This window comes from Phocoena sinus, chromosome 1 (assembly GCF_008692025.1).
Source record: "Phocoena sinus isolate mPhoSin1 chromosome 1, mPhoSin1.pri, whole genome shotgun sequence".
NCBI classification, from domain to species: Eukaryota; Metazoa; Chordata; class Mammalia; order Artiodactyla; family Phocoenidae; genus Phocoena; species Phocoena sinus.
The window spans coordinates 43139297-43160331 of record NC_045763.1 but is presented as its reverse complement, the minus strand read 5'-3'; the positions used below and the strand labels follow the sequence as shown (position 1 = coordinate 43160331).

The 21035-nt window shown below is 36.4% G+C and overlaps 1 protein-coding gene across 3 annotated transcripts in view; it reads left to right on the top strand.

The window, feature by feature from the left end:
* Positions 1–21035, top strand: part of EPS15 (epidermal growth factor receptor pathway substrate 15) — a 164225-nt gene that overhangs the window by 43927 nt on the left and 99263 nt on the right. For all 3 annotated transcript variants that reach the window (XM_032634465.1, XM_032634456.1, XM_032634473.1), the window contains 3 exons: positions 1154–1219; positions 2377–2502; positions 4914–4973. In XM_032634465.1, the coding sequence (XP_032490356.1) occupies positions 1154–1219; positions 2377–2502; positions 4914–4973 (252 nt within the window). The remainder of the gene's footprint in view (positions 1–1153; positions 1220–2376; positions 2503–4913; positions 4974–21035) is intronic.

Here is a 21035-nt window from a genome sequence, read left to right as displayed (position 1 = left end):
GTTTGTCTTTTCTTATTGAATTCTAGAGGCTTTTTATATATTAGGGAAACAGTTCTTTGTCTATATGAGTTGCAAATATTTTCTCCCAGTTTGCCATTTGTCTTTTGACTTTGTGGTCTTTGTGGTGATTTTTTTTTCCGTAAAGAAGTCATTGTTTTTAATGTAAATGAATTATTAGGATTTAAGTTTTTTAATGGTTCCTTTGTTCACATTTACATTAGTCCTGATGTAAGGTATGCGTATGGATTCAAATTTATGTTTCTTCAAGATGGCTACCTTTTAGACTTAATACAGTTTATTGAATAATCAATCTTTTCCATACCGATTTGAAATGCCACCTCAATCATGTGCTGAATTCTCATATGTATTTTGGTTTTTTTCTGGATTTTTTTCTGTTCATACCCATTGATCTGTTTATCCATATGCTGATCTCACGTTGTTTCAATTATCATATTTGGTAATTTATATCTGATAGGGCTAGTCCTTCCCACCCTACTGCTTTTTTTCAGAAGTTTCACGGCTCCTCTTGCTTGTTTTTAAATTCAGTATTTTAGTATTTTGTCTGAGTATTATGAATTTAACTTCAGTTTTGAGAATTTCTGTACTTTGAAGTTTAGTTGTGGAGTCAGAGGGCTAATTTAGGGATTTGTTGCCTAACTATACTATTATAAAAAAATTTCAAACATATTCATCTGTCTCTACAAGCAAATAAACATAATAACTTGGACATGGTGTTGATAGGTTCATGTACTTCTAACTTAGAAATCTTAAATTGAGTTCTTGTTCCAGTCAGCTTTCCTTAAATAGTGTAGGGAAAAAGTGATCAGTTAACAGGGCCATAAATATTTTTGTTACATTCAGATATCTTTATCTTGATTTCAGTTGTAATAGGATTTCTTCTATAAGACTTACAGGTTTTAGTTAGTGCTCCACAGTCATTTAGTCATTTAGTTAGCTCCACTAACTCAGCTTCCTCAGTTTTTGTTTCATTTGTACTCAGATGAAGGTCTAATAGAGTTAATGTAAAATAGTGTCCTTTGTGCATTGAGATCCAAATTTTGTCTGAGTATTTTTAAATCCAAAGATTATTTTCTCCTCATTGTTTATTGATGTGAGGATTTCAGCCCTTCATGTGCTATATTTTCCTTTTTAGCATGATACCAGTAGTCCTTTGCTAATCAGCAGAACTTCTGCAGCTGAGCTCCCATGGGCTGTAAAAGTAAGTAAACTTTGTAACTGTTCTCTCTTTTACTTCACTTTACCTCCTACCTACATAGTCCTTTCCCCCTACTTCCAAAATATATTGCAGTCTGCATTAGACTTTCATTTTTTACTGTGGAGGAAATACTGGTACTAGAAATTGCTTGAGGGATGTTGCAGCTCTGTCAGTCATTTTATGACAGTTAGTATTGGCTTAATCTCATTTCTGTTATAGTGTAAACTAAAAATCATGATCTCATTATCTTGTATTAACTAAAATATTTGATGAATAGGTAGTTTACCCCACTGGTACTATTTCTCGTTTGAAAAGTTCTACTTAATTAATTCTCTTTATGGCTCTAAAACACTTCTTTATGAAATCTTTTTCTAAAATGGGTATTTTGCATTACAGTTATTTGGAGGCACCAAAATGGTTATAGCTATCTTATCAAATTTTAAAAATCGTAATTTTAAAATAGAATATAGCAGATCAAATAACCTGTAATAGATGTGTACAGTTTTGTCAGAAAACCATTTTGGTTTGTATGGCTGTGTCTGCTTGTATGCTATTAACTTTAAAAAGTGTAAGGATCTGACCTTGACTTGGAAAATCATGAACAATAGTTTTTTATGTTATACAAATAACTTTCTGGGATTTTAGAAAATACCTTGTTATTGATAGAAAGAAATCTTGCTTTGGGAAAAATGGGGGAAACTTGATGTCTATTTCTGTGGCAATGATTTCCTTTTTTTTTTTTTTTAATTTGTTTGAGTTTGAAATGCAACTAAATACCATGTTTAGAAAGTCATAGAATGTCACTAACTAGCTGTGTGTTCTTATAAAAGTTACTGTTTTGCTTTGGATCTGTTTGAGCGAGAGGGTTGGACTAGATGCTCTTCTCAAAGCCCTCTGATCACTAAAATCTTTTGATTTTTAACCTAATAGTAGAAAGGCAAAGATAGTATTCCAGCTACAAAAGGGATGGAGGGGATTCTAGACTTTTGAGTGGAGTAACTTTTAAATTATTATTTACTATAATATATTTTGATGAAAGTGAAAAATGTTTTTTAAATGATAGTTTTAAAAATGTTGTCTATTCTTTGAAGACTCAATTTTTAAAAATGCAGTTAAATTCCTTTCACCATTATTTAACTTTGATCTTCTTTGTATTATAGTCTGAAGATAAGGCCAAATATGATGCAATTTTTGATAGTTTAAGCCCAGTGAACGGATTTCTGTCTGGTGATAAAGTGAAACCAGTGTTGCTCAACTCTAAGTTACCTGTGGATATTCTTGGAAGAGTAAGATATTAAATTCTAAATGTAACTTTTATGTATTTTAATTTTGTATCTACCAGGAACACTTAAAAACACATAGACCTTACCTTGAAGTTGTATTATAGAATTTTTTGTGTTTTAACTTAATATATAAAATTATTGCCAATTTCTTTCTTTCTTTGGTTATTCCCTCTAACATATGAGTGTTTGAAATTAGCTATATATAATCCTTTTATGTAGGTCCTTTTTTCTTTGAGCTGTATGCTCTGACCTCCGAATTCCTTGATTTAATTTCCAGAGACCATCAGTATTCTGCATCTGCCATTTACTCTGTGGCTGTATCATACAGCCTGGTTAAAGCAATAGTTTCATCTCTGAAATCATAAATTCTACTCTCTGAAGAGAACTTCTTGTCTTTCTAGATTTCTTTCCTAGATACTTGCAAGACTAATTCTTTGGCCTCATCAAGACCTTTATTTCTATTAATTAAAAAATATATTTATTTATTTATTTTCGGGTGCGTTGGGTCTTCGCTGCTGCTTGCGAGCTTTCTCTAGTTGTGATGAACGGGGTCTACTCTTCGTTGCAGTGCACAGGCTTCTCATTGCGGTAGCTTCTCTTGTTGTGGAGCGCGGGCTTCAGTAGTTGCAGCACATGGGCTCAGTAGTTGTGGCTCAAGGGCTCTAGAGCGCAGGCTCAGTAGTTGTGGCGCACAGGCTTAGTTGCTCTGTGGCATGTGGGATCTTCCAGGACCAGGGCTCAAACCTGTGTCCCCTGCATTGGCAGGCAGATTCTTAACCACTGTGCCACCAGGAAGCCTGACCTCATCAAGACCTTTAAATCAGACTCTTTTATTTTCCCCATCTTTTGAATTTACTTTTTCCTCATCCGTCCTGGATTTTTTTGGTCCACTGTTTCATGTCAGTATCCTTAGCTTCCTTTGCTGTGTTTTCTAACTTTTCTTCTGCCTGGTGAAAATCCAACCTTGCATGAAGCTAATTATCTGCCTTCTCTCTGGTTGCATTCAGACTACTGAGAAAGTCTAGTAAGATTGGTATCATCATAATTTCATGATCTTCAGCTGGGTTTTCCATACTGCAGCCACTCTTGTGCTGTTTCCATCATGATTTCTCAATACCCTTCTTTATATTTCAGACCTTATCTACTCTCATTAAACCTCTAGTCCTTTCTTTAATTCCTTGCTTAGTCAGACTACATGGGGTCAAATCCTGGTTACACCATTTCTTAATTATATGACCTTGGGCAAATCATTAGAAAACCATGTCTCAGTTTTCTAATCTTTAAAATTAGCCTGGTTCCCAGTTTGTAGGGTTATACAAATTAAATGTGATAATGTATATAAAGTACCTAGCACAGTGCTTGGTACATACTCTTTGAACGGTAGCTGCCATGATCCTGATGATAACGACTTGCCACCACAACACCAGTACTACTGGATCAGTGTTGTATAGTTTAGGTACTCAATAAATATTAATTTAAAAGCTGTTTTCTAATATTGTTTTTCATTAATTATTTTTCTATTGTGTGATCTGAGTGAGATTTCTAAACTATAAATATAATCTTGTTATTTTTTACTTAAAAGTTACCCTCTTAGGTAGCTTCCCGTTGCATTTAGGAAAAAGTCTAAACTCCAAGGCATTCAGTGACCGGGCACTTGCTTATTTCACTCCTGTCTCTTACCAGTATACCTTCTCTTCCTGTCCCAAGTAAAATTTTGTTGAATATCTTTAATACCTTCATTTCAAGGATTTAACATAGTTTATAGCTGGTCTAAAGCTATGGATTCTACTCTAGAGTTAGACCAAATATACCAGGGCCTTTTAGATTTTATATTTATTTTGTATGCCCTGGACATTAGTTGGCTAATGATTAATAATACAGTGTTCATTGGACACTTATTTCAGATGATTAGAAATTCTGTATTATAGGGAAAACAATAATGGACTTGGTTGGAAGTCTTCACATTGAAAACTGATTCTGTTACTTAATAATAGTTGTATGATCCTAGATAATTCATGCAGTCTCAGGTCTAAAACAGGTTTTATGGTACCACATGGAGTTGTTGCATGAATTAACTGAGATGTTGTTTTTGAAAAAGCATTATAGTTGTTTAAAGTACTGTGTTACATAATTGTTTTCTTACTTGAGAGGAACAAAATATTTTCTTTAAAAACTTGCAAAGGAATTTCTGTTTAAAAATACTTGGTATTAAGAATTATTATTTCTTTTTACAGTAATGTTAATATAGCATATAATAGTGATTTAATAAAATGGTCAGCATAATTGAAATTTCTCAGAGAAATAGATGTTATAATGTTTGGGCAAAACTTTTTCCTCCATTTAGGTATTGGATGTATACAGTTAGCATGTGAAATGAAAGAATGTTAATCTTTCCTAATTCTTTTCTTTTTAAGGTTTGGGAGTTGAGTGATATTGACCATGATGGAATGCTTGACAGAGATGAGTTTGCAGTTGTAAGTAACATAATGCTTTTGAAATCTTAAACATTTTAATGGTTTTCTCAAGTGAAAATTTCCCCTTTTTATCTTTAGAGGTAAACTACATTTCTCTTAAAATTGGTTGTATGACTGTATTTACCTAGAATTTATAGGTATTCAATAAATATTATTAAACAAATGGATAATGAATGTTTTTGCCATCTTCATTTTATTTGACTTTAAGGTACATAAGAATACATGTTTTGGATAATGTACTCTAAAGATGCTGAGTATAATCTTTTGAATCTCAACGTGACCAGGCATCTCAGTACCTACTTTTGCTGTGGAATGACTTTACTTCAAATATATCCCTGAATTTTCACATTTATTTGATTAAAGGAAAAGATGAAAAACATAATAGTTTCACGTCATTTATGAAGGCAGAGAAAGTTTTGACATCTTGTCTGAAGACATGTTATCCTTAGTAACTGGTTAGTTAATTCTGCATAGAGTTGTTTTCATGGCTTCCTTAAAAGTTAGATAAAACTCTGCTGTGGGGGCTTTCCTGGTGGCGCAGTGGTTGAGAGTCCGCCTGCGGATGCAGGGGACACGGGTTCGTGCCCCGGTCCGGGAAGATCCCACATGCCGCAGAGCGGCTGGGCCCGTGAGCCATGGCTGCTGAGCCTGCACGTCCAGAGCATGTGCTCTGCAACGGGAGAGACCATAACAGTGAGAGGCCTGCATACAGCAAAAAAAAAAAAACCCAAAAAACAAACAAACAAAAAAACTCTGCTGTGAACTCATGAACTGTAAATCTCTAATCCCCCCTTGAATCTCTTATTTGGAAATTAATCTTTTCAAATTTTCTCTATTTTGCTAAGAACTTGTCCATTTCTTTGACTTTCAGATTTGCCACAGATTTGCACTATTCTTTAATCTCTTCTGGGTTTATGGTTGGGTTCCTTTCTGTTTCCAAATCTTAAGTATTTTTGCTTCTTCTCATTCTTTGTTTAATTGGATTTTTTCTGGCCTATTGATCTTTTAAAAGAGCCATCTTTTGGATTTATTTATCTTTTCTATTATGTTTTGACTTTCTGTTTCATTCTTTTCCACTTTTATCTTAATTCCTTCTTTCCACTTTGTTTTGATTTACTTTTTAAAAAATTTCTGAAGAAAAGTACTAAGTCCCTTTGTTTTTTATCATCTTTAATATGGAAAACATTTAAAGGACGTATTTTCCTCTAAATACAGATTTAGCTGGATTCCATAGATATTGGGACAAAGTGTTCTCCTTTTCACTCCTTTTTAGATAAATTTAAAATTTTCCTTGGTCATCTGTTTAGGAATATGCTTTTTAATTTCAAAGTAGTTAAGTTTGTTTGGTTTTTGTTACCTTTGTATATACTTTCAGCTTGATTAGATTTTGGCTGGTGAATGTGGTCTTTAAAATTTTGTTAAGGTTTTCTTTGTTGCCAAGGTTGCAACCTGTTTGTACATGTGTTTCCTGGATATGTCAACATTTCTGTTCAGAAGATATTAGACTTCTGTAAATCCATTATACTGATTTTATTGACTACACTTCAGTTTCTCTTTGTCCTTAGTTTTCTTCTTTTTGCCCTTTCATAAATTTTATTCTGTTTATATCCTAGGAGCAAAACAAAATAGGCAGGACACATCACATTTGAAAAAATATATACAGAAACAGAAATTTTTTTCCTTATAAAGACAAAAATTAAAAATTTCAAAGGAGCATTTGTATAAGCATAGTTAAGCTAGGTAGACAATAGCATTATCTTCATTTGGTAAAACAGTAGTATTTCCTGAGGTAAGTGAGTAAACACAGTTTACCTTATGCCCTGAAGCCTTCTCCTAGGCAACTTTTTTTTTCTTTTGTAATGAAAGTAAATTTTCATTAAAAGAATAATTTAAGAATAAACACACATTTGTAGGAAATTACTACTTAAAAAATTAATGAACATCCATATACCTTCTCCTAGATTTACTAATTTTAACCATTTTGCCACGTTTGATTTCCTTCTGTGTGCATTCCTCAGACATTTTTTCCAACTTTATCCTGCTTAGTGCCTTTAATTTTGAATTCCAGCTTGTGTTATATTAATACTGCTTCTGCTCTCTTTTTATTTGGATTACTTGATATTTCTAATGCTTAAAATGTATCTCTTAAAAATGTCACTGCCGATTTTAATTTTTTACCTAATTTGACAGTTTTTGCCTTTTAAGATAATGACCTGTGTATTGATTTTATTCCCCCTACCAGATCCTATTTACTTTACATTATTATTTTCTCTTTTTTCCTCTTCCTTATTGTTGCTAGTTATCAAGTTGTGATTCATTCATTTCCCCCCTCTAATCAATTTGGAAATTCTGTTATAATGTCTATTCCATTAATGGTTAATACACCCTTCCTTGTACTTACCATACTTATTGCTCCAGTATTTGAAAAAAAGATTGTTAGCCCTCATTCAAGTAAAATAAGACCTTTAGATTATTTTCACTTCTTTCTCCTTCGCCTCCCAACCTCAGAAGATTTTAGAACATTTTTTGTAACTAAAATTCTAGATTTTACTCAGTTAATTTAATTCTTTTGGTTCTAGGATTTCCTTTGTCAATTTTAATTTAATTTCCTTTTGTCAGTATTAATAGTCTCACTAGCATTCTTCTGGTAGAATTTGCCTAATAAATCTTTTTCCATCTTTTTACTTTCGTGACTGAGGCAATATAGTCCATACTATTTTTAAAAATTTTAATTACTACAACAGAGCCAACGTACCTGAGCCTGCAAGTCACTGATCTTTATTTAGCATCAGTATTTTTAAAAACTGAATTTTAAGGGTTCCTTTGCAAATTGAAGTAATTTTTAAAATGCTTTTGCAACAGTAGAATAACTAAACTCTATAAACATTTTAAATTATGTTCCTAAATAAGTAAAGATAATGTACTTATTCATATGATCAGTTCTTTTGGATTATGACAATTTATACTTGCCAATTTTTGGTTTGTTGAAGTATAACGTAGTATTTTTTCCTTACTTGTTATGTATTATTTTACTAATTAATCAAAACTATTGAACACGAGAGTATTTATGCTTAAGATTTAACTCTAAAATTCTTACCTGTTTAAAAAATATTTATTTATTTATTTGGCTTGTGGGGTCTTAGTTTCAGCATGCGGGATCTTCATCGTGGCATGCGGAGTCTCTCATTGTGGTGCTCAGGCTCTTTGTTCCAGTACGTGGACTTCTCTCTAGTTGTGGCACGTGGACTCAGCAGTTGCACTCATGGGCTCTCTAGTTGTGGCACACGGGCTCTCTAGTTGCGGCACGCAGGTGCCAGAGCGCGCAGGCTCAGTAGTTGTGACATGTGGGCTCTCTAGTTGTGGCACATGAGCTCTAGAGTGCATGGGCTTAGTTGTCGTGGCATGTGAGCTTAGTTGTCCCATGGCATGTGGGATCTTAGTGGGACTGAACCTGCGTCCCCTGCATCGGCAGGTGAATTCTTAACTACTGGACCACCAGGGAAGTCCTCTTAGCCCATTTTCTTTTAATATTTATTTATTTATTTGGCTGCACTGGGTCTTAGTTGTGGCACATGGGATCTTCATTGCTGCATGCGTGGTCTTTGTTGCGACATGTGGGATCTTTAGTTGTGGCACATGGGCTCTTAGTTGTGGCATGTGGGATCTTTTTAGTTGTGACATGTGGGATCTTTAGTTGTGGCATGTGAACTCTTCGTTGTGGCATGTGAACTCTTCGTTGTGGCATGTGGGATCTAGTTTCCTGACCAGGAATTGGGCCCCCTGCATTATGAGCATGGAGTGTTAAGCACTGGACCACCAGGGAAGTCCCCTCATTTTCTTTTAGATAAAACGGTGCTTTATGTTTGTTTTAAAGACCCAGCATCTGCTCTGTGTTTATTATATTTTATTTTTAAAAAAATTTTTATTGAGGGATTTCCCTGGTGGTCCAGTGTCTAAGACTCCATGCTCCCAATGCAGGGGGCCTGGGTTCGATCCCTGGTCAGGGAAGTAGATCCCACATGCCACAACTAAGAGTTCTCATGCCGCGACTAAAGATCCCACATGCCACAACTAAAGATCCCGCATGCTGCAATGGAGATCCCACACTGGCAACGAAGATCCCGTGGGCCACAGCTAAGATCCGGCGCAGCCAAATAAATATTAAAAAAGAATTTTTTATTGAAATCTAGTTGATTTACAATGTTGTGTTAGTTTCAGGTGTACAGCAATGTGATTCAGTTATACATATATATATAAATATATATATTCTTTTTCAACATTCTCTTCCATTATAGGTTATTACAAGATATTGAACATAGTTCCCTATGCTATACAGTAGGTCCTTGTTGGTTATCTATTTTATATATAGTAGTACGTATATTTTAATCCTAATTAAAACTCCTAATTTATACCCCCGCCTTTGGTAACCATAAGGTTATTTTCTATGTCTGTGAGTCTTTTCTGTTTTGTAAATATGTTCATTTGTATCATTTTTTTAGATTCCAGATATAAGTGATATCATATGGTATTTGTCTTTGTCTAACTTACTTCACTTAGTATGATAATCTCTAGGTCCATCTGTGTCACTGAAAATGGAATTATTCCATTCGTTTTCTATGGCTGAATAATATTCCATTGTATATGTACACCACATCTTCCTTATCCATTCATCTGTCAATAGACACTTAGGTTGCTTCCGTGTCTTGGCTATTTTAAATAGTGCTGCAGTGAACATTGGGGTGCACTCATCTTTTCAAATTATGTTTTTCTCCAGATATGTGCCCAGTAGTGGGATTGTATGATCATATGGTAGCTCTATTTTTAGTTTTTAAGGAACCTCCATACTGTTCTCTGTAATGGCTGTACCAGTTTACATTTCCACAAACAGTGTAGGAGGGTTCTTTTTTCTCCACACCCTCTCCAGTATTTTTTATTTGTAGACTTTTTGTTGTTGGCCAATACGCCCAGTGTAAAGTGATACCTCATTGTAGTTTTCATTTGCATTTCTCTAATAATTAGCGATGTTGAGCATCTTTAAATGTGCCTTTTGGCCATTTGTATGTCTTCTTTGGAGAAATGTCTATTTATGTCTTCTACTCATTTTCTGACTGGGTTGTTTTTTCTTTGATTTTTTTTTTTTTTTTGCGGTACGCGGGCCTGTCACTGTTTTCTTTGATATTGAGCTATATGAACTGTTTGTATATTTTAGAGATTAATCCCTTGTTGGTCACATTGTTTGCAAATATTTTCTCCTATTCCATAGGTTGTCTTTTTGTTTTGTTTCTGGTTTCCTTTGCTATGCAAAAGCTTTTAAGTTTCATTAGGTCCCATTTGTTTATTTTTGTTTTTATTTCCATTACTCCAGAAGACGGATCCAACAAGATACTGCTGCAATTTGTGTCAGAGTGTTCTGCCTATGTTTTCCCCTAGGAGTTTTATGGTTTCAGGTCTTACATTTAGTTCTTTAATCCATTTTGAGTTTATCTTTGTGTATGGTATGGTGTTAGAGAATGTTCTGATTTTTTAAAAAATTTATTTAATTAATTTATTTATGTCTGCGTCAGGTCTTCATCGCAGCACGTGGGCTTCTCTCTAGTTGTGGTGTGTGGGCTTCTCTCTAGTTGCAGCATGTGGGCTTTTTTCTAGTTGTGGTGTGTGGGTTTTCTCTCTCTAGTGGCGTGCGGGCTCCAGAGTGTGTGGGCTCTGTAGTTTGCGGCATGCAGGCTCTCTTGTTGAGGCACATGAGCTCAGTAGTTGTGGTGCGTGAGCTTAGTTGCCCTGCGGCATGTGGGCTCTTAGTCCCCGACCAAGAATCGAACCTGTGTCCCCTGCCTTGGAAGATGGATTCTTTACCACTGGACCACCAGGGAAGTCCTGAGAATGTTTTAATTTCATCCTTTTATTTGTAGATGTCCAGTTTTCCCAGCACCACTTATTGAAGAGACCGTCTTTTCTCCATTGCGTATTCTTGCCTCCTTTGTTGTAGATTAGCTGACCGTATGTGTATGGGTTTATTTCTGGGCTTTCTACCCTGTTCCATTGATCTATATTTCTGATTTTGTGCCAGTACCATACCGTTTTGGTTGCTGTAGCTTTGTTGTATAGTCCAAACTCAGGGAGCCTGGTTCCTCCAGCTCCATTTTGCTTTCTCAAGATTGCTTTGGCTATTTGGGGTCTTTTGTATTTCCATATAAATTAAAAAAATTTTTTGTTCTAGTTCTGTAAAAAATGCCTTTGGTGATTTGATAGGGATTGCATTGAATCTGTAGATTGCCTTGGGTAGTATAGTCATTTTAACAACATTGATTCTTCCAATCCAAGAACATGGTATATCTTTCCCTTTATTTGTGTCATCTTTGATTTCTTTCATCAGATACTTACAGTTTTTGGATTACAGGTTTTTTGCCTCCTTAAGTAGGTTTATTCCTGGTATTTTTTTCTTTCTGATGCAATAGTAAATGGAATTGTTTACTTAATTTCTCTTTCTAACCTTTCTTTGTTAGTGTACAGAAATGCAATGGATTCCTGTGTACTAATTTTGTATCCTGTGCCTTTACTGAATTCATTGATGAGCTGTAGTAGTTTTCTGGTAGTGTCTTTAGGATTTTTCTATGATAAATGTATGATATGTATGATATCATGTCATCTGCAAACAGTGACAGTTTTACTACTTCTTTTCCAGTATGAATTCCTTTTATTTCTTTTTCTTTTCTTATTGCTGTGGTTAGGACTTCCAAAACTGTGTTGAATAACAGTGGTGAGAGTGGACATCCTTGTCTTTTTCCTGATCTTAGAGGAAATACTTTCAGCTTTTCACCATTGAGTGTGATGTTGCCTGTGAATTTGTCATATATGGCCTTTATTATGTTGAGGTAGGTCCCTGCTATGCCCACTTTCTGGAGAGTTTTTATCATAAATGGATGTTGAATTTTGTCAGAAGCTCTTTTGGCATCTATTAAGCTGATCATATGGTTTTTAGTCTTCCGTTTGTTAATGTGGTGTATCACACTGATTGATTTGTGTATATTGAAAAATCCTTGCATCCCTGGGATAAATCCCACTTCATCATGGTATATGATCCTTTTAATGTATTGTTGGATTTGGTTTAATAGTATTTTGTTGAGGATTTTTGTGTTCATCAGTGATATTGGTCTGTAATTTTCTTTTATTATTTATTTATTTATTATTTTGGCTGCTCCAGGTCTTAGTTGCAGAATGTGGGATTTTCATTGCAGCATGCAGGCTTCTTAGTTGTGGCTTGTGGACTCTTAGTTGCAGCATGCAGACTTCTTAGTTGCGGCATGCGAACTCTTAGTTGCAGCATGCATGCGGGATCTAGTTCCCCGACCAGGGATCAAACCTGGGCCCCCTGCATTGGGAGCACAGAGTCTTACCCACTGGACCACAAGGCAAGTCCTGTAATTTTCTTTTTTTGTGGTATCTTCGTCTGGTTTAGGTATCAGGGTGATGGTGGTCTCATAGAATGAGATTGGAAGTGTTCCTTCCTCTGCAATTTTTTCAAATAGTTTCAGAAGGGTAGGTCTTAACTCTTCTTTGAATTTTTGATAGAATTCACCTATGAAGCTATCTGGTCTTGGACTTTGTTGGGAGTTTTTCAATCACAGATTCAATTTCAGTGCTTGTATTTGGTCTGTTCATATTTTCTACTTCTTCCTGGTTCAGTCTTCGGAGATTGTACCTTTCTAAGAATTTGTCCATTTCTTCTAGGTTGTCCATTTTATTGGCATATATTTGCTTGTAGTAGTCTTTTATGGTCCTTTGTATTTCTGTGTTGCCTGTTGTAATTTGTCTTGTTTCATTTTTAATTTTATTGATTTGTGCCCTGTTCCTTTTTTTCTTGATGAGTCTGGCTAAAGTTTTATCAATTTTGTTTATGTTTTCAAAGAACTAGGTTTTAGTTCTGTTGATCTTTTTTTTTTTTCTTCTTTTGGTCTCTATTTCTGCTCTGATCTTTATGATTTCTTTCCTTATACTAACTTTGGGTTTTGTTTGTTCTGATTTCTCTAGTTGCTTTAGCTGTAAGGTTAGGTGTTATTTGAGATTTTTCTTGTTTCCTGAGGTAAGCTTGTATTGCTGTAGACATCTCTCATAGAACTGCCTTTGCTGCATCTGTTAGGTTTTAGATGGTCATGTTTTCATTTTCATTTGTCTCTAGATATTTTTTTATTTCCTCTTTGTCTTCTTCAGTGATCCGTTGGTTGTTTAGTAGCATACTGTTTAGCCTCCATGTGTTTGTTTTTTGCAGTTTTTTTCTTGTAGTTGATTTCTAATCTCATAGGGTTGTGATTGGAAAGATGCTTGATACAATTTCAGTTTTCTTAAATTTACCGAGGCTTGCTTTGTAGCCCAGCATGCGATCTATCCTGGAGAATGTTCCATGCGCACTTGAGAAGAAATCGTAATCTGCTGATTTTGGATGGAATGTCCTATAAATATCAATTAAATCTATCTGGTCTGTTGTGTCATTTAAAGCTTCTGTTTCCTTATTTATTTTCATTTTGGATGATACGTCCATTGGTGTAAGTGAGGTGTTAAAGTCCCCCACTATTATTGTGTTACTGTTGATTTCCTCTTTTATAGCTGTTAGCAGTTGCCTTATGTATTGAGGTGCTTCTGTGTTGGGTGCATATATATTTATAATTGTTATATCTTCTTGGATTGATCCCTTGATCATTATGTGGTGTCCTTCCTTGTCTCTTGTAACATTCTTTATTTTGAAGTCTATTTTGTCTGATTTGAGTATTGTTACTCCAGCTTTCCTCTGATTCCCATTTATAGGGAATACCTTTTTTATCCTCTCACTTTCAGTCTGTATGTGTCTGTAGATCTGAAGTGGGTCTCTTGTGGATAGCATATATTTGGGTCTTGTTTTTGTATCCATTCAGCCAGTCTTTGTCTTTTGGTTGGAGCTTTTAATCCATTTTCATTTAAGGTAATTATTGATATGTATGTTCTTACTGCCATTTTGTTAATTGTTTTGGGTTTGTCTTTGTAGGTCTTTTTTCTGCCTTTCCTCTTTTGTTCTCGTCTCTCTTGTGATTTGATGACCTTCCTTAGTGTTGTGCTTGGATTCCTTTTTTCTTACATATGTGTATATCTATTATAGATTTTTGGTTTGTGGTTACCATGAGGATTCAGTATAGCAGTCTATATATATTTCCATGATTGTTTTAAGTTGCTGATCTTTTTATTTCAAGTACATTTCAGATATCCTGCTTTGGTATTCTCCTCTTCTCGCAATTTTTGTTTTAGATGTCATATTTGTGTGTGGATGATTTCCTACCTTTACTGTAGGTTTGCTTTAACCAGTGAGCTTTCCCATTTCGTAATTTTCTTGTTTCTCATTTTGGCCTTTTCTTTTCCACCTAGAGAAGTTCCTTTAGCATTTTTCATAAAGCTGGTTTGGTGGTGCTGAATTCTTTTAGCTTTCGCTTGTCTGTAAAGCTTTTGATTTCTCCATCAAATCTGAAAAAGAGCCTTGCTGGGTAGAGTATTCTCAGTTGTAGGTTTTTCTTTTTCATCACTTTAAAGGTATCATGCTACTCCCTTCTGGGCTGCAGAATTTCTGCTGAAAAGTCAGCTGATAACCTTATGGGGATTCCCTTGTATGTTATTTGTTGCTTTTCACTTGTTGCTTTTAATATTTTTTCTTTCTCTTTAATTTTTGTTAATTTGATTACTGTGTGTCTTGGCATGTTCCTCCTTGGGTTGATGCTGTATGGTACCCTCTGCGCTTCCTGGACTTGGGTGACTGCTTCTTTTCCCATGTTAGGAAAGTTTTCATCTATTATCTCTTCAGGTATCTTCTCAGGCCCTTTCTCTCTCTTCTCCTTCTGGGATCCCTATAATGTTAATGTTGGTGCATTTGATGTTGTCCCAGAGGTCTCTTAAACTGTTCTCGTTTCTTTTCAGACTTTTTTCTTTATTCTGTTCTGTGGCAGTGATTTCCAGCACCCTGTCTTCCAGCTCTCTTATCCATTCTTTTGCCTCATTTATTCTTCTGTTGATTCCTTCTAGTTTGTTTTTTATTTCAATTATTGTATTCTTCAACTCTGGTTGTTCTTTATTTTTTCTAATTCTTTGTTGAAAACTTCTTTTAACTTCTCACTTTGTGCATGCATTCTTTTCCTGAGTTCTTGGATCATCTTTATGATCATTGCTCTGAACTCTTTCTTGGGTAGATTGCCTATCTCCACATCACTTAGTTGTTTTTCTGGGGTTTTATCTTGTTCTTTTGTCTGGAACATACTCCTCTGCCATCTCATTTTGTCTAAGGTTCTATTTGTATTTTTATGTATGTGGAAGGTTAGTTATGTTTCTTGACCTTGGAGAAATGGCCCTCTGTAGGGGAGGTCGTATGTGTCCCAGCAGTACATCCCCCTCTCATCACCCAATGACCAGGGACCAGCTGGTCCCGGGGTAGGTTCTGACCTTTGTTTGCAGGCTGAGTTCCACAGGCACTGGGACTGTATTTTTCTTGCTTCTGGTATCTGCCCACTGGTGGGTGAGGCTGGTAAAGCTTCCATGTGGGAGGGGCATATCCCTGCCCACTGGTGGGTGGAGTTGGATCTTGGCCCTCTGGTGGGCAGGGCCATGTCAAGGGGTGTGTCTGGATTGGCCCTCTGGTAGGCAGGGCCACGTCAAGGGGCGTGTCTGGAGATGGCTATGGTCTCAGGAAGTCTTTAGGTAGCCTGTTTGTTGATGGGTGGGACTGTGTTCCTGCCCTATTGGTTGTTTGGCCTGAGGCACCCCAGCACTGGAACCTATAGGCTGTTGGGTGGGGCCAGGTCTTGGTGTTAATGTCCCAAGTAAGATGTCAGCCTTCACTCCTGGGTATGTTTGCCACCAGCTTTGATGTCCCAAGAGAGAGTCGTAGCCACCACCCACCTCTGCATGAGACCATCCAAGACCAACAGGTAGGTCTGGCCTAGGCTCCTGTGAATTCACGGCATTTGCCTTGGTTCCTGGTAATAAGACCTTGTGTGCATCCTTCAAGAGTGAAGTTTCTGTTTCCCCCAGTCCTGTGGAATTCCTGCGATCAAGACCTGCTGACCTTCAAAGACAAGTGCTCTGGGGGCTCCTCCTCCCGATGCCAGACCCCCAGGCTGGGGAGCCTCTTGTGGGGCTCAGAACTCTCACTCCTGTGGGAGAACTTCTGTGATATAATTATCTCCAGTTTGTGGGTCACCCACCTAGGGGGTATGGGATTTGATTATATCGCATGTGTGCCTCTCCTACCATCTTGTTGTGATTTCCTCTTTGTCTTTGGATGTAGCATATCTTTTTTTGGTAGTTTCCAGTCTTTTTTATTGATGATTGTTCAGTAGTTAGTTGTGATTTTGGTGTTCTCATGGGAGGAGTGAGCTCAAGGTCTTCTACTCCACCATCTTGTCTTGTTTTCCTCACTGGGTGCTCCAGCAGGAACAGCACAGAGGTCCCAAGAGCCCTGTTACCAGGTCTTGTTAATGCAGCTTGTATACAATCATCTTTGGTAAACCCTGAGAAAGTAGAGCATAAACCATGTGGGAGCATTCAGACAAAGGAAGGCTCTGTGCTGCTATTTAAGAAAAAAACATCGTTGGTAAAAGTCAGCATGGCCCTCCTCAGATGTTGGGGCGTATACAGGAGCTCTTTTCTCCTGCACATGTGGCCACATGCAGGCATTTGTCCCAAAGCCAAAGTGTATGTTTATTTTTTGAATGGGAATAAATAAAAATGAAGTTAATGAGAAATTCTAATTTGGTTTCTTGAATTACAATATGGATTTTTAAAAAGAGTAACTTCTTATTTCATTAATGAACCAGAACTTGGTTGAACCTGAGTCTTTATGTTTAAGACTTATCTTTAAAAATTCTTAACCAAACCAAATTCTTTCTTTCCTTTTATAGCGTAGATGGGATTTTTGGTCGGTTTACTTTTTTAATTGGAATAAATAAAGTTGAAGTTAGTGAGATATTCTAACTTGTATAACTTCTCTTGCCTTGTGAACCTTTAATGAACGGTCCTTATTTCTTTTCAAATGTAAATGCTTTTTTATATTCTCTGAAACCTAGTGGTTTAATTAAAAATCCATAATCTAGAATATCTTGGAGGTTTTTTCGGTTTTTTTTTTAACTGAATTTGTAAAGGTCAGGCCTTAGCATGCCTTGGGTGTTCTGGCCACAACTAAAATGACTTTTGAAGACTTACTTCCAGGAATCATTTCTGTAGTTCATAAAATGACTTTTGAGAGGGCCATGTGTGTATGTATACACACAAAAATAAAGTGGATTTAAAAAATAATTTCTATATCCTTGAATGTTGATTTTTTAAAATGTCTGTGACTATTATTGGTATTCTATTTGCTCATTGATGAATTCTATGATTAGAGAATAAGGATATTGGAAATACATCTTCCTGAGTTTTACTTCTGACTTAGGTTAGGAGAGAGTCTCTGACAGGGCATTAAGGGGACATTTTGCAAATGGGCCAAATTTTCCTCTCTGGTATTTGTTTGAAAACTCAAAATGTATATAAAATTATGGTATTGGTATTGAACCAAGGGAAGTGACTAATAATCATGTTAAAGTTTATTGTTTCCTTTGTTGGGATGAGTTGCAGTCCTATTCTATGAAATAGTTCTTTGTTTTATTGAGCCGGAAACCATGGCTTTCAAACTTAAAGGGAAGACCCCTAAATCTAGTAATTTACTATTTGGTAAATGAGCTTATGCTTATGCTTTTTCATAGATTTTTAGAGTTGGACAAGATTTTGTAAATTAGCTCCTCTAAGCAGATCAGTTAGTGGCAGACCCAGGGCTGAGCCTGGGCCTTCTAGATCATGCTGGGCTTTTTTTTTTTTTTTTTTTTTTTTTTGCTGCCTTGGGTCTTTGTTGCTGCATGTGGGCTTTTCTCTAGTTGCCGCGAGCAGGGCCTACTCTTTGTTGTGGTGCACGGGCTTCTCATTGCAGTGGCTTCTCTTGTTACGGAGCACGGGCTCTAGGCGCGCAGGCTTCAGTGGTTGTAGCACGCGAGCCCTAGAGGTGCATGGGCTTCAGTAGTTGCAGTGCGTGGGCTTTGTAGTTGTGGCTAGCAGGTTCTAGAGCACAGCCTCAGTAGTTGTGGCACACAGGCTTAGTTGCTCCGTGGCATGTGGGATCTTTCCGGACCAGGGATCGAACCTATGTCCCCTGCATTGGCAGGTGGATTCTTAACCACTGCGCCACCAGGGAAGTCCCAATCATGCTGTTTTTGTTTTTGTTTTTTTGTTTTTTAAAAAATAAACTTTAAATTTTGGAATGGTTTTAAGTTTACAGAAAGGTTGCAGATAGAGTACAGAGATTTCCTCAGTACCCCTCACCCCACTTCCCCTACTATTAACATATTACATTGCCATGGTACATATGTCAAAACTAAAACCAACATTGGTACATTACTGTTAATTGAACTCTAGGCTTTAAATGCATTTCACCAGTGTTTCCTTTATGTCCCGGGATCCCTTCTAGGCTACCAGACTACATTTAATTGCTATGTCTACTTAGTCTCTCTAGTCTATGATAGTTTCTCAGTGTTGCTTTTTTTTAAATAACTTTGACATTGTCTAGGAGTACTAGCTGGGTATGTCTGATGTTTTTCTCATGATTAGACTGGGGGTATGGGTTTTTGGAAAGTACCACAGATGTAGAATATCTTTCTCGTTGCATTTATCAGGGGTGGGGGGTTACATGATGTCCACATGCCTTCACTGGTGATGTTAACCTTCATCACTTGGTTAAGGTGGTGTTCGCCAGGGTTCTTCACTATAATTTCGCTCTTATCCTTCTCTACTCTTTGGAGAGGTAGACTCATGCTCCTTTCACCTTGTATTCTGTCGTCCTATCTATCTATTGGTTTTTACATCCTTACTAAGTCTTAAGTTTTTCTGTCAGGTAAGTTCTTAGACTGAAAGTGGTCTAAATTTTTGTCAGTAGCATTTGTTGGATCCTCATTATATGAAGAGTTTTTGGCACTTGGAGATTTATTACACATCTCTCTTTCTCAACATGTTCACATAGCACTGAAATTAACTTTTTACATGTTTGCTGCTTCTTCTGTTGGGTTGTAAAAATGAGAGATCTCAGGGCTTCTCTGGTGGCGCAGTGGTTGAGAATCTGCCTGCTAATGCAGGGAACACGGGTTCGAGCCCTGGTCTGGGAGGCTCCCACGTGCCGCGGAGCAACTAGGCCCGTGAGCCACAACTACTGAGCCTGCGCGTCTGGAGCCTGTGCTCCGCAACAAGAGAGGCCGCGATAGTGAGAGGCCTGCGCACCGCGATGAAGAGTGGCCCCTGCTTGCCACAACTAGAGAAAGCCCTCACACAGAAACAAAGACCCAACACAGCAAAAATAAATTAATTAATAAACTCCTACCCCCAACATCTTCTTAAAAAAAAAAAAGATCTCTTCACTTCTGTATTTGTAATGCCTAGCACAGTGTCTGCTGGCTAGAAATTTTTCAGTAAATGTTTTGTTGAACTAAATTGATGAAGGAAACCTGTATTACTTGGAAAACACAACAAACATCTGATATTTCATCCTAGTTTGCTATTATTAGAAATTAAAACTGGGAGTTCAACTGACTGAGTAGACCAACGAGCAAACAAAACTCCTTAGGAAACTCCTAAAATACTGGTTCTCAAAGTATGGTCTCCTATAAACAACGTCAGCATCACCAGTTAACGTATTAGAAATGCAAATTCTCAGGCCGTACCTCAAACCAACTGAATAAGAATCTCTGGGGTTGTGTCAAAAAACCTGTTTTAACAAGCCCTCCAGGTGATTCTAATGGCCAGAAATTTGAGAAATACTCCCTAAAAGCATAGAGGATGAAAAAAAATCAAAGAAAAAGAACAGCTACTGGTAATTGACTGCAACAGTGAAACTAGTCCCCTCTTTCTCTGCTGTCTCTGTCCATGAGTAAGCTTAGGTTTATTTTTGATGCATTTACCTTGAAATCATCAAAAAGATATATGAAATGCTTCTTAGTTGTCTGTCTCTAACTGTGCAAATGCATTTGCTAGTACATTTCAGTTTAAAAACTAGTTGTTGGCCAGGTTTCAAGCTTGTACATCATTTGATTTAGTTGCTGTATTTGTTTCAGTGACATGCTTTGATTAGGATAAAGTACAATATAATAAGAAAACAAACAAAATCATAATTCAACCGTATACTGTTCACTTTTTCTATTTTATTTGGTGGAAAAATTTTTGACTTCAGTTTTGTCAGGAAAATTATTTTCAAGGCAACATGAACTTAGTAATATATTTTTTGAACTTTGAAAAACTGTGTTGTGTGTGGGCAGCAGATGGCTGACATAGCTTTTTTGCTTCAAGTGTCCACTTTTCTAGGAAATGACTCCCATCTGTAGCAAGAGGAATGCTGACCTTTAATGTGCATGTTAGTCACTTCTTTTAGCTCATTGCCAAGCTAATAATATTACATATATTGTGAATTTGTTTGAAAGTATGAAATAATATTACATATATTGTGAATTTGGTTGAAAGCAGTTTTCTTTCTGGAGTTTCAAGCTTTTGGAAATAGAAAGTTTGTGGGGTTTTTTGTATTTAATAATTAAAAATAATTTTAATAGGTAATACATTCTCGTGGTTCAGAAATCAGTACAACATAAGAAGATATTCAGTGGAAAAAAATGTCAGTCCCATCCTTGCCCTCAACTGCTCCATTTACACCTACTCTATATATTCTTATTTATCCTTCCTTTCTTGTTTATCCTCATAGAATTTCTTAATGGAAACAGAAACAGATATGAATAATTATTATCCCCTTACCGTAAAGGTTACACACTATTATTATACATACACACTGTTCACCGCTATACTTTTTTCATGTTAACATAGTATTTTGGATATCTTTTCACACAGAGGGCTCCATGATTCTTTTTCTGGTCAGCTTTATTAAGGACTACTTTACATACAATGAACTGCATTCAATTTAAGTATATAATTTGATGAGTTTTGACAATTGTATATATCTGTGAAGGTACCACCGCGTTAAGATACAGAATA